The sequence below is a fragment of the Neovison vison genome, chromosome 7 (assembly GCF_020171115.1).
Source record: "Neovison vison isolate M4711 chromosome 7, ASM_NN_V1, whole genome shotgun sequence".
NCBI lineage: Eukaryota > Metazoa > Chordata > Mammalia > Carnivora > Mustelidae > Neogale > Neogale vison.
The window spans coordinates 172,225,777-172,242,405 of NC_058097.1; the positions used below are offsets into that span (position 1 = coordinate 172,225,777).

Genomic DNA, 16,629 nt, shown 5'->3' on the forward strand with positions numbered 1-16,629 from the left:
CTTTTGTGGGGAAAAAAGAGTGCTCATACTTGGGATATTGGCCAATAACTTGATCTTTTTCATTCCATTTTGCTTTGAACCTATAATTTATGTTGATTGTTGAGTCCACATTTTCCTTTTATTTTTCCTGGTTTGATCAAGGTGCAATATATTTCATTCGTTTTCTCATTGGACAATTCATCATTCTTTTCCTATTCATTAAATATAACTTTTTCCCCCCTTGTTCTCATAATTAAATGAGTTAAACCAAATTAATTTTTCTATTAACATGCATGCTTCTCCTTTGCCTTTTGTTGATCCCTTCCCCAATAAAAGAAGATCTTAATACTATTTTCATCTTCCACTTTTCTTTTCTAATTCTCCCCTCCTTAGGCTTCTGTAACATTCTTACTTCTCCCACTCCCAACTACCTGGATTTATTGAAATTAATCATTAGGATTTTTTGTGGGTTTTTTTTTTTGACAGCTTTTTATTTTTATTAAGTATCTCTGGAGAGTGGATTATTGTCCATTTGAATTTAATTAGGTAAATCAAGATCTGATACTATTATATTTTACTCATCTTTTATCTTGAGGTCTTTTTTCTAAGTTAATTTTTTTTAAGTGGAGCCATAAGTGTTTAATCAGACTATGTAAGTTATATATTCCTCAAATTATTGCAAATCTTCAAATTTCTTCCAAGACTTGAGAATAATTATATCTTGTGTAGAGGTATGTGATTCTGGGATGAAGTCATTTCTATCATCATCCTGAAGAAGCTATTCTAGCTTCCAGCATTGCATATTAAAGAGTGTGATCAGTCTCTTTTTGGTTTTCCTTAGTCAATATTTTACTGATTCCTAGGTGACAAAACCTAATTTGAATATTGGAAAATATAGTCACTAGAGTTAACGTCCAAACTTTCCTGCAAGGGACTGTAAGAAAATTAATGTTTTTATTGTATAAAATATGTTGCTATAGTTTTTTTTAATGTTTAACAACAGTTTTACAATAAAACACCACAAAGATGGAACACTTAGAGCTTCAAACATTTAGAGGTTATATAACCATTTGCTGTCTATTCTTAAAGAAATTACAAAGATGCACTCTTCTTCTAGTATAAAGCTTGCAAAGACTAAAAATATATATCCTGGCTGAATTTGGCAAATAGATTCCAGTATATATCTCTTAAATGTACTGAAAATATATGTAGCTTTTTCTTATTAATTATAGGAATTATAGAAATTATAGGAAGGGAGGAAGAAGAACTTTATTTGATATAAAGTATGATTTACTGTATATTCTTCAAGGTAACATTATGTGATCATCTACTCAGTGATGCTAACATAAATTACTTAGATTTACTTTAATGAATATAAAGGCTATAAATGGCACATTGATTATTGATTTGTTTTCAAGTTGCCAGTATTTGTTTTTTAAGTAAATTCAGTGGTGGTTAAATAATTACTTCAATAATCTTTCCATCCTATAGCTTTTATTTTGGCAAACAGTCTGTTCATCATATTAGTGTTTAATTTCTGACCCCACTCAAGCTCATATTGCCCCAGAGTTTATATTTGTAGATTTTCTGTACCATTTCCACTATTTTCCTTCAGAGAGGAAAGAGGACTAATCCTGGTCAAACCAGCCAAAAGGATTGTATTTCTGAAGTCAGAACAGAAATTCTCTTCCAATTGACAAGAATCCTAGAATATGAGGGACAGAAGAGAAGTTAGGAAGCATCTAATCCATCAGCCTTCTTACAGATAGGATACCTTGAACCAAGAAGGCAAGGTGATTTGCACGCTGCTGGAGAGCATGCTACTTTATACACCAGTCTATAAGCTCTAGACTCCCAAAGTAGTGCCATCTCTTCCACATTTCTCTGCCAGGTTAAAAAGAGGACCTCCATGGCCAAGTGCTGATTTTCCTTTTCAATTTTAAATCTGTGCTACTATTGGATTAAAATGGCATAACAACATTTTCTACCCAGATTATTTTTAAATACCTTTTTATCATTTTTTATTTCTTTACACTTATTCTTCTAATGTAAGTAATATGTATTTGGTGGTTAAAGTGACTGTTTGACTTACTGTCCAAAACAGGATACATTTTAAAGTCTGAGCTATTAATAATTACACTGAAACAAAAAGCAACCCAGAACATACTGTCACTCTAGGAATAAATGGAAAATAAGGTTAAAATATCAGTAAGCAAAATGAAAGAAAAAATTACTTCACTCGTATTTTCTTTATGTAGACTTTGATATGTTTTAATTTATTACCATAGCTCTATCTATGCATATATTTTTTTGCAAAAATGGATCTCATACTAAATATTGTTTTGCAATTTGTTACTAATAAACAATATATCAGGAAATAAATTTTCATGCACACTATCTTTTTAAAGGATTTCCTTTTTTTTTTAAAGATTTTATTTATTTATTTGTCAGCGAGCGAGAGAGAGAGTACAAGCAGGTTGAGTAGCAGAGAGAGAGAGTGGAAATCAGGCTCCCTTCTGAGCAAGGAGCCAATGTGAGACTATCCCAGGACCCTGGGATCATGACCTGAGCCGAAGGGAGACACTTAACCGACAGACCCACCCAGGTATCTCTAAAGGATTTCCTAATATTACATTTTTAATGTCTTCGGAAGAATGTCAAGCCAGTAGACACATTCTTTACTCCCCCTGGACTGGTTATACTCAAACAGAGAGCACAGTGTATTCACAGCCAGTCAGTCCAGCTTCCCAGGGACCACACACTTATTTTCTCTGAAAAGAAAATAGGTAACTACAGAAGCTACTTTATTTCCACTCCAACTGGCAAATAACCCCAACAACTGACACAACACAGACCTATACCAGTTGATAGAAGCATCAAGCTATCAGAGTAGATGCTTGCTATAGACAACATTCACACCTAGAACTCTAGGTGAGTATTTATGGAAAAGTTGGCTCAAGAGCATGGAAGCTCACCAAATGTGGTAGAGTAGTCAATATGACCAGAGTATCAGTTTAAGAGCTTATGAAGATGAACAGATGTAGAAAATAAACCAACAACTATTACAGTCCTAGATTTTCAAAACAACAGGACCAATCTTTATGAAATTATCTACCTAGAATAAGTAAAATCACAGAACAATATAAAACCACAGTCCTGCCTGTAAATTTTGAAAGGTAATTAATACACTGGACTTATCTTTGAATGTCTTATTATTAGACTTTTTTGACAAACAGAAGAAATGTTTGTGCTAACTTTCAAAGGAGTGTATATCTAATGCATAACACAAACATGATGAAAAATGCCATGAAATGATGTTAGTCTATTCTATAGGAATTATAGGAGATTAAATTCACATCTAATTGGCTTCAGAGTGGGTGGATGTGGAAAGAGGAAGTCTTCGTTTTAGAATTGGCATTGCTTTGGGGCCTTAAAGGATGAGTAGGGGTGGGGGAAAACATGACTAGGACAGGAGTTTTAGAAGGAGCATCCCAAGTGCAGAAAACAGCAGCAGCAAAAGCAGAGAGGCTTATGAGGAAGAAAACTATTGTAGGACCAAAACTGAGTATAGAGAGTCTTAGAAACAAGATTAGAAAGTGCTGAGAGCAGATCATGGAGCTCCTTGAATGATAGAATGATAAACATGGACTCCATCCTATAGACAACTTGAAATAATGGTAAAGTTTTCAGCAGAGACGTAAAATAGAAAATGTTTATTCTGTCATTACCTCCTTTATTCTACACATCTGGCCTTCTCTTAATGCTGTCTTCTTAAACTGTTTTGTGTCCCTCTCTCTTCAGAATACTGTGTAACAAGACCACCTCACGCTAGATTCAGATTAGGTAGAAGCTGCTGATTTTCCTCCAGTGCTTTCTCTTACTCACTTAGATCCATTAGGAACGTCACTTCTGAATGCTTCTCTGAGTGTCTAGCCTGGCTGTCAGCAGGACTAACCTGTTGTTACACTGTCGCGTGTGCCCAGGAACCCAAAGCTTTGGGGAAGCAATTGTTAAATTGTACTCCACCCTTCCATTTATCACAGCACTCGGTTTTTTCAAGAGCTTGTTTATACCTTTAATAAACCATGGATAGTGACTAGAACCAAGAAAGTACTTAATAGATTAAATATAAATATATATATAATATATAAGTGGTTTAATATCATTTCTCTTGGTTTTGCATAAGGAAGACAACTCCTCAGGTCACTAAAGCAGCATTTTTCTTGAAGTCATTTCAAATTAATTGCTTTCTCTATTTATTCACTAGTAAATATTCATTGAGCTTGTGTGACTGGAACTATACTGGTCTCTGAAGAAACAGAAACACTCTATCTGTTCTCAAGGAGATCAGAGTCTCCCTATAAGAATGTCTCTGAGAGAGCTCTCTCTCCCCTTCTCCCTTCCTTACTCTTTGCAAATAAATCCATTACTGGTGTGACTTGGCTATTTCATTTTGTCCATTAATACCTTAAATAACTGGATTCTAGAAAGAGAATGACTGCAAAGAGAATATCTTTATTTCAGTTTCCATTGAGGCAAAGAGAAGCAGAATCGGAAATCCCAGTTTCAATTCAGTCATTTATTCAAGATGCAAAGAGGTAACGACAGAACTCTCTTAGTTCCTGTGATAGAGCACAAAATGGGGAACCTCACAATTGGCTGAGCTGAATGATCATATTTCTGAGTTCAAAGGAATAGAAAACCGCTTGATGTAAAAGCAGAGTTTCTTACCTCTCTGGGAGGCAAAAGTTAGCATGGGGCCTGATAGATTAATTACCTAAGAAGGACAGGAGACAGGTGGGGAGCTGTGGGAGAGCTAATGCAGCAGAGACCTGCGCAAGGAAACAGAACAAAGAAAACCAGGGTCCAAGACTGAAAAAGAAAAATTAGATTGGTAGAATGATAGATACTGAAGGGTTTAAAAATATATGTATGTGATCAATATAAATTCAGTGTAGAACATGTCAAAAAAAAATATGAAGGTCTAAAAAAATCAGCCTTAATCCTTACTTGCAAAATTAGTTATTTTGGACATTTTGGTATGTTTCTTTCAAGTCTTTTTTTTTTAAATATATTGCAAAACATAGTTAAGATCATTATGTATGATAATCATGTTCCCTCACTGAACATTATATAAAGTATTTTCTCATCTTTAAAATTTGAAGAAAGAAATATGAAACCAAAAATAGTAAAAAAAAAAATCAGTTTAGCCTTCTCTGATGAGGCTATTAAGTATTCATTCCTAAACTTTCTACAATGGAAATGTTAGATTCAAAATATTTCTTATCAGATCATAGAAAGATTTATTTTTTGGGAAGGTGTTTGTTCAAACCCCTCCATCTCCACTTTCAGAATACATACACATACACATACAGCTTTTCCTTCTCTTTGCATTGCCTTTCCTGTAAAGCAGATGGTGCTTGAAATTGCCTAGGCCCCTCACAAAAGCTGTTCCTCTAGCAACCTTCCTTAAAAGACGATTTTAAAACAAGCAAAGATATTCTTTGAATTCCCTGCTAGCCAATATGTCAGTCCAGCCTAAAATATTACTAATTAGAACTAATCAACTTTATGAGAATATAATTTAATCATAGTTGCACTGCAGAGGCTAGGGTGCCATGGTGTTAGATATATAAAATCGCTTTTTAAAAATAATTAATTTCTAATGAGATTCAAACTCTTAACTCATTCCTAGCTCCAGTGCCTATACATCCTTACCTCCCGCTGAGTTGTGGTTGGAAAAAATAAGACATCAGCACAAAGAAGAGGTTCTAGGAAATTGAAGATGTCCTTATGCCTGGAAGTGTAGAGTAAAACCATGAGCCTTTAAGTCTTTCAACTGTTCCTCCTGATCATAAATTGAATTAAAGCTCATATTTCAAAAATATTTCTGATTCTAATGCTGATTTAAAAGGGTTTGTAAAAGAAGATCAGATCCTCAGGAGTTATAATTATAATAGTATGTGATATTTATTGAGCTTTGCTTTGCTGCCATGAACTAGTCTTTAATTATATGATCTAATGTAATCATGAGATTAGGTGCTATTAGAATCCAATGAGTTGGACTGTATCAGAATGACCTATATGTCGAGCTATATTAGAATTTTAACTGAAGATGAAATAAACATAACCAAGACAACCTCAGATATTCATTTATTGCTTCGGGTTTCAAAGCCCGCTTCTGTAAAATAGCTGTAAAATGAGGCTCTGTGGAGATAGTCTCTGAGGTTTTTTTCTGGATCTTCAGTTGGAGATAAACTCACACTGAGTTAACTTTTCATAACCAAGTATTTCTTCAATGTTTGCATTCTGAGCTTTTACTGAATGTTCAACATTTTCCTTTTGGAAAATCCATTATCCTTCATTAAAGAAGGGGTCTTCAGTTGGAGATAAACTCACACTGAGTTATTTTTTCATTACCAAGTATTTCTTCAATGTTTGCATCCTGGGCTTTTACTGAATGTTCAACATCTTCCTTCTGGAAAAACCATTATCCTTCATTAAAGAAGGCTGCACATTCTATGCTATATGCCTTTCCCTGAGAGTAGAATCAAATTTCTCTCTCCTCAGTGCCTAGCCACAGAAAACTCAAGAAAAATCTAGTCAGAACCACCAGGCTGACTGACCAACCTTTGAAATATCATGAGAGATATTAATAAATTATAGTTTAAATCTTTTATTTTCAGAGCGATTATGCAGTCATATTTAACTGGAATGTTTTCCTGTTCAAAGCTGCGTTCCTTTACTGCCCTTGTGTTAGTGTATAACACTACAGGTGAAATCAAAGCATGATGGTAACTCAACCTGTTTGGGGTTTTGAAAACCTTGACATCATTCCATCTTTCTCTTTTCCATCTCCCTTTAATTAAATTCTTCAACTGACTGAGTTAGTCTCACAAACCTTCAAAAATCAGGGAAAGCATAGTTGCTTTCCGTGTCTGTGCGGTAATGCTGCATCTTCCAGGAGGAGCTATGAGGTTTGAATCCGACAGCAGGAAGAAGAAGGTAAGAAGACAAGAGAGGCCACTGAGGAAGGTGCCGAACTGGCTCCTGATCCTATTTTGGGGCCACTGTGATTTGGTCCTCCCCAAGTTACTTCACCCCTTTGCGTGTCAGATATCTTCCTCTCTCAACATGTGTTGGTTTTTATGGTCTTGAGAATTCTTTGTTGTCCCGGCCTCAGTTTCTTTTACTATATTAAAATAATATTCTATCTACTTTATAAGGCTTTTGTGAGGATTACATTTAGCATGGTAGATAGTGTCTTCTCAACACCTGTTACTTAGTAGGTAAATAAATGGTCCAATGTCACTATCGTATGATTCGAGACCTCAATAGCTCAAATACAAGAGGATAACTCACATGTAATGTGCTTGACATTTAACATAACTTATCTAATAAAACCATTCTAGTGGCTAAGTGAAAGTTATCCATATTTCTATGCTCGAGTTTGAGAGGGAAAGACAGAAACGTCTCTCCATCTGCTGCTGCATTTCTCTCAGAGGCGAGATCAGCTTTGCCCTTCTGTAAGTGCCAGTATTTACAGACCAACTTTTAGGAAATCAAAACTGTGCCTCAATATAATAACCAGACTCGAAACTTGAAAAAGAGGTAATTACTCAGTGGCTCCAGAGATTTGCTAGGATTTATTTATAGTCGCTAAGAAAAGTCTTCCCCTCCCTTGCCAGGCAAACCCAACGCAACGCCCACCCACACTGCGGCACTGGACGCTCTGGGGATGCGAGGTTAATTCCCCGAGTAGCCGCTAAGGGGAGCTGGACGCTGGACCGCCCTCCGGCGTTGCCATAACAACGGTGGGCGCGCAGCCTTAGGAGCAAAGTGCCGGCTAAAGCAGGTGTTGGATTACAGCGCGCTCGCGGAGGCTCAGGGATTGTGTGGCGCCCGGGAGCCTCTCAGAGAGTCTGGCTCCTGTTCCTCCGCCTCCCTCTCGGACAGCTTCCGAACCCAGCGGGGACGCGCAGAGTGAAAATGGTCCACCACTCAGGCTCGATTCAGTCCTTTAAACAGCAAAAAGGTCAGTTGGGATCTTGGTCCCCCCTCCCTAAGGGCGTCACGTCCCCCTCTGCATGCCCTTGCAGTTGTGTAGGAGCATCCTTTCCAGGCTAATGCGACGCAGAGGTGGAGAACTCTGTGAAGTTTAAAAAAAAAAAAAAAAATGCTGCTTTACTCTGCATCCAAGATGAGTCTGATTTCTGAGCCTCCGCACGGTCCCAGGGAGAAGCGGAATTCGTCATTTCAGGGACTTGATTTAATGTACTATCTCTCCTAAGACTGTTTCATTGCATTGCAGTAAACCAGCTGAGTAAGGGTTGTTTTACCAGCCCAGTAGGGCTCTGAGGTTTGAGGACAGAAATATTGGACCATGTTTGCCCCAGTCTGTCATTCAAATGGCTAAGAAGCTTCACATGAATAAATCTCTTATTTGAGATGCTTTTACACAGTCCTAGATAAATGAATTTTTGGACAGTTCGAGAAGTTGGCCTGTTGAAAGGGTTCTGAAACTTTCTTGGAAAACTTAATTTTGCCCACATCCTATGTTTGATTCTGCGTTTCAGGCTTTTGTTATTGTTGGTAGGTTCCTCTTCTGGGGGCTTTATATTATCTCACTTAGCTTCTCCTTCATGTTTCTCCCTGGATGCAGTGGTATGAGTACCTATGCTCATAATCAAATTAAAAAGTACCCCTAGTTATCTTCACTCTTTAGTTCTTATTCCCTATTTTGTTGAAAAGTATTTTTCTAGAGCATGTTTATGTTTAGGCATATTTACAATTCTTTGCAGTTGGTACAAAAACATGTATTAAATACCATAATTACAATTTTATTGAATTAATAATGATGATGGCAGTTATGCCACAGTTGACCACAGGTACCTAAGATATGTGAATTCTAGAATGGTAACTTGGCTCATTCATAGCAAAGTGAATATTTACTTATGTTATTATCTGTACTCTTATCTGTCCATGTATCTATCTACAGTCAACAATTGTTTCTGTATAGATCGTTGACTATTCTTTTTTTTTTAAGATTTTATTTATTTATCAGAGAGAGAGGGGGAGAGAGCGAGCACAGGCAGACAGAATGGCAGGCAGAGGCAGAGGGAGAAGCAGGCTCCCTGCTGAGCAAGGAGCCCGATGTGGGAATCTATCCCAGGACGCTGGGATCATGACCTGAGCCGTAGGCAGCTGCTTAACCAACTGAGCCACCCAGGCGTCCCGATTGTTGACTATTCTAAAGCAAAATCTGGATGGACATACCAGGGATAATCTAATAGGGATTCCTTCAATAGGCAGAATATGGGACTGATTGAGCTTCAAATTCCATAATTTTGTACTCTGCTACAGTCCAAATTCTCTAGGTTCTTTTGAAAAAATATGTTGTGCCATTCCACATAAAATCTAAGTGTTCCAAAGAGAATTAAATTGTTTCAAGAAGTCATGTTCTCTTTAATCATTACTTTAAACACATGTACACTTTAAGAATGAAGACAAAGATAGTAGGAACTTTACTTTAGCTTCATACAATTAATATTCTCTGATGCATGGCTATAGGTGACTCATTCTTGGAACAAGGAACCTTGAAATGGTCCCCACACAACTTATTATTATGTATGCATACATATTTTGCTTTTAAAAGCTAACAACTGCCAATTTAAGGACCACCTGTGATTGCTCAAAGTGAGTCATAAAAAATAGTACAAATCTTTGTTCTTCATACTGTCCAAAAACATTTGGTTTCCTTTATGATGCATTATGAGCATTATTTTCAAGTCTTTTACTTTTTGGCACAAAAAATAACTTTAGCAGAAGGATAAATGTGGAGAGGAGGAGGATAGGAAAGGAAGCACCAAAAAAGTGGTTCTGGTTAATTGCTTCTTAACCATGAATGGGCATTCCAAAAAGATGTAACAAACTGAGGATTAGCTACTTTACTCTTTCAAAGAAGAAGCAAAATAAGATTTTAGATGCTTTCTGATTCAGGAAGCATGAGACAGAAAGCTTTTAGGGGTGCTTTTCAGCATAACTTTAACCTGAAAACTTCACATTAAAATGGAGAATATGCTGGAACTCTATAGGGTTCTATTTACCAAGCTTGCCTTTGTAACTAGCTTAAAAACCTTAAGCAAAGTGTTTAATTTCTTTGGACTCTACTTCTTTGAAAAGAGTCAACTCCTGACGCCTCCAGCCTTTTTTGACTTCTCTTTCTCTGTTCCTTGGGGAAGGGCAGGTGGCAGTGTGAAAGCAAAGATCATTTCTTCCTGGGCCCTTGCTTTCAGTTCACAAGAAATATTCTTGGGGTACCTGGGTGGCTCAGTAGCTTAAACATCTGCCTTTGGCTCTGGTCATGATCCCAAGAGTTCTGGGATGGAGCCCCATTTCTTCTTCCTCAGTCTGGGCTCCCTGCTCAACAGGGAGTCTGCTTCTCCCTCTGACCCTCCCCCCCATCTTCTCCACCTCACCACATTCTCTCAAATAAATAAATAAAATCTAAGAAAGGAAGGAAGGAAGGAAGGAAGGAAAGAAGGAAGGAGGGAAAGAAGGAAGAATTTAGCTGAGTAAACCAGTTTCTGGGGATAATTTTTTTGTTTTAATCAAGTGAAATTAAAGTTTGTTTTTTATTTTGATTTCAACTCTATAATACCTAGAAAGAGCATGGAGTATTCAGAAAACACCGTTAGTGTAAGACTTTAAAAATGTTCACTCTCACTTGAAAAGTAGACACACTTTCTATTTAAACTCTCAGCAAGCAGGGTGCCTGGGTGGCTCGGTTGAGTATCTTCCTTCTGCTCAGGTCATGATCCCAGGCTCCTGGAATCAAATCCCACATTGGGCTCCCTGCTTAGTGGGGAGCCTGCTTCTCCCTCTGCCTCTCCTTGTGCTCTCTCTGTCTCTCTCTGTCTCTCTGACAGATAAATAAATAAAATCATTAAAAAAATAAGTAAAATAAACTGTCAGCAAGCCAGGAGAACTATGTAGTAATGTACGTAGTATGTAGAACTATGTAGTAATCTAATCAATTTGGATTACCAAATTCCCTCACTGATAGTAATATCTATCTAATTGGGTAATCAGCGTTTTTCAATAAGTCTAATAGATGCCAGAATTGTTTTCTGTAAAATGAAATACTATCTGAAAAACCAGATTTCTCCATTAATTTAATCTGCAATCTTCATTTTCAGCCTTGCATTTTAATTCTACATATACTACTTACAAGTTTTTTTCTTGAAGATCTCTAAACTTCAGTTACTACCTCTGTGAAATGAAAACAATATCTACTTTGCAAACCCCTAATGTGTTCAGCATACAGATTGGGGCCCATAGGTATAGTGAATAATTAATAATAATAATAAAAAAATAATGATGGCTATTCTTCTTCCCAGGCCCATCTACTTTTTTTCTTGACCACTTAGGAGTAAAAACAACAACAACAACAACACCCTCAACAGTTCCCTTAGAAGTTGTTGCCCTTTATTTTACTTTGTCTCACTTTTGTTATTTTGGGGTATTTTTAAGGAAAATGAGACTCCAGGTCATCTAAAAATTTGTTGCAATAGTCTTGATTTACAGTCACAAACTACACAACTCCCATGCCCATTTGAGAGGAAGGCCTCTCAAAAATTCCCATAGAGTAAGTTTAGATGTTCGTTTCATAATTTCAAAATTTCGCTGCAGATAAATTGTACTTATTCACTCTCCACTCAACCCATATTTACTAAGCTCTTGCCATATGTCAGATATGGTGCTTAGCGATGGCATTGTCAAGAACGCTTTCATTCATGAACCTATTACTGCAAAAGTCTTCTTCAGAAAACTTTGTGTAGTAGGAAGTCTGAGAGGTTTGCTAAACACAACCTTTATGCAAATTATAGGAAACTCTGTATTTTTCTAGGAAGATGTTGACATATTGTTTATTGACAATGCCAGTTAAGTTTTCTTTTCTGAAGAGACCTACATATATTTTTAATATTCTAATAATTTTTTATTCTACTTTGATTAAATTTACATTGTTTTATTAAGAGGCTTAATAAATTAGGAAGTAAAATGGGAGAACGGGGGAGGGGGGCAGAGTATTCCACAGTTTATTTCTGAAGTCTCAAGATTACACTGGAGTGTATTATGCTTACAGAGAACTAGGACTGTGTTTTTGCCTTTGCCTTCACACATATTGGAGGAACACATTAGCTGGCAAGTCAGCAGTGATATCTGGTGAAAGTCCAACTGTGCTTCCCAGGCTGGCTTGCTCTGTTCACTTGATTGAGGATGAATTCATGTGTCAAGCAAAAGTGGGCAAGAAAAGGACAATGTGAGCTCTGGCTTGTAGTGGCTGTTATTTACCAATACAGCCAGCAAGACTTTGAGGGAAACCATAGGTCACCTCAAACACAGCCTGTCCTAAAAGGCTTGGGCTTAATGGAATTAGCTGAAGCTGTTAAGTGATTCATCATATTCTAAGGGACATTTGGTAAACATGAAAAGAGTGTTTTTAATAATTCCATGGAATCAAACACTTCCTACTCAAAAAGTGGCTTAATCATAACAATAATCTTTACATGTACTTGGGAATCTGCAAACCACAAAGCGCATGTATTCTCTCTCTCTCTCTCTCTTTTTTCCTCAAAATAAATTACTTGCAATGGCAGGTGCCCATCTGTGAAGCCTCTCAGCAGTCATCCTGCTTTGTGTTCAGTTCCTAGTTCCCAAAACCCTGAAGGGACATTGCTGTGGGGGGGGGGATACCTAGTTTCAGAATCTCTGATATCCACTGTTTAAGTCTCAATTTCCTCTCACTCATATCTTTAGGATCTAGGATTTTCTTATGCTCTTCCCCTGGTAAAATGAGAAAAAAAAATCTGGAGCCATTTATACACTGACAGAAATGCATTCACACGTGTGTACTGACTCTCCCTGGTATTTTGCTAGTTGATTCTTTTATTTATGAAAAGAGAAGGCATTGCCTCTTTTAAAAAATTCCTGCCACATAGGAGAAAAAAATTCAGGGGGGTTGGATATTTTGGGGTCAGAAACTGTACTTCTCTCAGGCTCGTGCTGACTATCATCCTGATCACAAAGGATTAGGCACTGAATCTAATGGAGAGCCCCTCAGGTCTTTCTACTCTGTCTATTAATTTTCACCCATCTTTTTCTTTACCTCCTCTGTAGATTTCCTACATATTTACAACTCTAGTTCCCTAATGATAATCTCCCAACTGGGGGAGAGCCCAACTATGAAGGGAATGTAGAGAAATTTTTATCCAAATAGGAAACACATGTGTCTGGGACCATTTCTTTTCTTTCTTCTTTCTTTTTTTTTTTTTAATTAACATATAATGTATTATTTGTTTCGGGAGTACAGCTCTGTGAATCATCGCAATTCACAGCACTCATCATTGCACATACCTTCCCCAGTGTCCATCACCCAGCCACTTATCTCTCCCCCAACCCCAAAAAGTCTCAGTTTGTTTCCTAAGATTAAGAGTCTCTTATGGTTTGTTTCCCTCCCCAGTCCCATCTTGTTTCATTTTTCCCTCCCTTCCCCCAAAGAACCTCCCGCCCTGCCTCTCAAATTCCTCATATCAGAGAGATCATATGATAATTGTCTTTCTCTGGTGGACTTATTTCACTCAGCATAATACCCTCTAGTTCCATCTAGGTCCTTACAAATGGCAAGATGATGTGGTATATATATTTACAATGGAATACTATGCAGCCATCTTGGACCATTTCTTTAAAAATGCTGCATACGTCCAATGGCTTAGAGGAATTACTGTGTCACTTCAAAGTAAGGATATTGAGGTTTAAAATGATGACTTTGAATTAGCAAAAATAGTATAGAATATGTGATAAATAAATATCCACTGAGGAATGAAGAGAAGTGATAACATTTAAAAGAAATTCCATCCAAAATAATTATGGGATAAAAATATCAGTGTTTCAAAGCTATCTAGAAGTTCGGTTACCCAAAATATCACATTTCTTGAGGATTCTAAGGAGCGTAAGTCTTCATTAGAATCAAGGATTTAACATTCTACTCTGCCCATGGATGTTACTAAAAAAAAAAAAAAAAAATTGGGGGTTGATAATTATATAAGTCAACTTCTCAAAAGAACCCAAATCTTAAAAAACAAAAAAAAGCCTGGCCTCTTTCTGTTTATTATTTCAATATTTTACAATTATGCAGATGTTTAGAAAGTATTAAGGTAAAGTATGTACATTAATGTTAAATAGGTGTATCTTGATGAAAAGAACACGGATTTGAATTCCCTGGGATTGAATTCTGTCATTATCTCTGTAACTTGGGAATTTGCCTTTTCTGAGCCATAGGTTCTTTATCCAGATCCGTGGGTAATCATCCCCACTCTCAGGATTGTAGAGGAGGATAATGATAACACCACCACTAAAACCAGCAGCAGCAACAGCAAATACAGTGTAGATACTACTCACCCCAAAGCTTAAAAGTACACTTCATATTTGATGCTCACTAAACCTTTAGTAGTTCCATGTATCATTTTTCCTATTTTCAAGGTGAGGGAATTGAGGTGTAGCTCTTTGAGGTATAGCTCATTAGCTCTTAATGAGTGACAGAACTGAGCAGTGAACACAGCCCTCCCTGACTCTGAGGTCTACCTTAGAATTGTTCTGCATTCCATAAGGAAGTAAGGAAGCCTACTTGCTCCAAGTTCTCTGGAGGAAGGAACAAAACAAAACAAAACAAAACTAAACAAAAAAACTGAGGCAGCTGAAAGGCTGCTCACTCCCATTTGATTTCCACTGTCTGGCTGTCTGTAGCTTGTCCTCTGGTTTTATCTCTTCTTCTCTATAAAACTATCAGAGTTCCAGGCAGATTTCAGTCATTTCTGAGCTACATCATGGATAGCTCACTGTCGATTATGTGGCTTCAGTAACATGAGAACTTTAGATGGGATAATGTCTGTGATACCTTCTGACTCTGTAGTTCATCAGAAGTTACAGAAGTGTGAAATCATATTCCAGCAGGCAGTGCATTGGTACAACAAACCTACCTGTCCCTTCACATCACTACCTTAACTGCTAAACTAACTGCATTATAAAGCAGCATTTACTTTTTTTTTTTTTAAGATTTTATTTATTTATTTGACAGAGAGAGATGACAAGTAGGCAGAGAGGCAGGCAGAGAGAGAGAGGAGGAAGCAGGCTCCCTGCTGAGCAGAGAGCCTGATGTGGGGCTCGATCCCAGGACTCTGGGATCATGACCTGAGCCGAAGGCAGAGGCTTTAACCCACTGAGCCACCTAGGCGCCCCCAGCATTTACTTTAAATTCTGATTGGTTCCAACCCAGCAGGCACATGAGAAATCAGAACCAAATGCAGGATCCACGGTCACCAAAACACGAGTCCCTCTATTCACATCCTCACTGGCACTGAGACCAAGTTGGCATTGGAGGAGAGGACTTCCCATGCATAAAACTGGGTGGACAGGAAGACTGTTTTTTTAAAGGCACTGTATTCGTCTTAGGTGCACTTTTTAGCATTCCATTTCTAGAAAGTTAATAGGATGACCAAAAGACATCTGTCAACTCCTAAAATTGTGTGTGTGTATATATTTATACAAATGTATTTATGTAAAAGCATATATTTATATCTATATAATATGTATATACATATATATTAAACATTTTATTTATTTACTTGAGAGAGACGGCGATAGCAACAGAAATAGTGAGAGAGCGCACAAGTGGGGAGAAGGGAGAAGCAGAGTCCCTGCTTAGCAGAGAGCCCAATGTAAGGCTCAATCCCAGGACTCTGGAATCATGACCTGAGCCAAAGGCAGATGGTTAACCAACTGAGCCACCCAGGCACTCCCTAAAATTGTATGTATCTTATATCTTATAAAATTGTATATGCACATTTAACAGCCATTTAGTCAGGGGGCAAGGGGTCGGCTTTGCAGATACATGTACAAGGTCCAGTTTAAACTGTGTTTCCATCACTCAGCGGTATCTTGAGCAATTTGTTTCATCTACCTTAGCTCATGTTTTTCAATTAGAAGATCCAAATTTTCAAGATCTGAAGAATCACCTGGAGTTCTTGTTAAATGCAATTCTTCAGTCCCTCCAGATTTATAATCTCTTCTCCTTCCAGGGGAGGAGACTAGAAATTTGTGTCCTTAGCAAGCATGCATCCTACAGGGTTCTAACAACTGAGCCCATTTGAAAAACTTTTATAAAATAGTAACTACGTAAGCACTGAATGAGATAATGAATTTAAGTGTGTGGGCTACAACAGGTTGTGAATAGGTGTTCTCTATTAGTAGTAGAGGTAAACTATGTAGATCCTAAACTTAGATGAATAAATGCATTTAGTCCTAAGAAAATATAACTTTAGTGTGTCTCTATATTCACTACAATCCCCAATCCTTCCTTTTTAAGGTATGAGGAAACTTCCTAAATGGGAGTTACTGCCTTGTCTCATTTACTGGACAGTTCAGCAAATGAGTTATCTGACTTGTAGAGAAGAGCTCTCAGACTTCGCCTTCAGTTCTTCTATATTGACCCTTATAAATACCTCAAATGCTGTCAGTTCCTTATATTTGCTGTAGGTATTTTAGGTCCTATTTTTTTTACTGTATAACTTTTTGAAAAATAAGGGGTCTTTA

At 37.3% G+C, this 16,629-nt stretch overlaps 1 protein-coding gene across 3 annotated transcripts in view; it reads left to right on the forward strand.

Moving 5' to 3' along the window:
- Positions 1 to 16,629, forward strand: part of ANO3 (anoctamin 3) — a 420,117-nt gene that overhangs the window by 139,557 nt on the left and 263,931 nt on the right. The window contains exon 1 of one of the 3 annotated variants that reach the window (XM_044258977.1): positions 7,830 to 8,014. The exons of the other annotated variants lie outside the window; for them this stretch is intronic. Within the exon in view, the coding sequence (XP_044114912.1) occupies positions 7,969 to 8,014 (46 nt within the window). The 5' untranslated portion in view covers positions 7,830 to 7,968. Of the gene's footprint in view, positions 1 to 7,829; positions 8,015 to 16,629 lie in introns of those variants that run through there. 3 annotated transcript variants of the gene reach the window in all.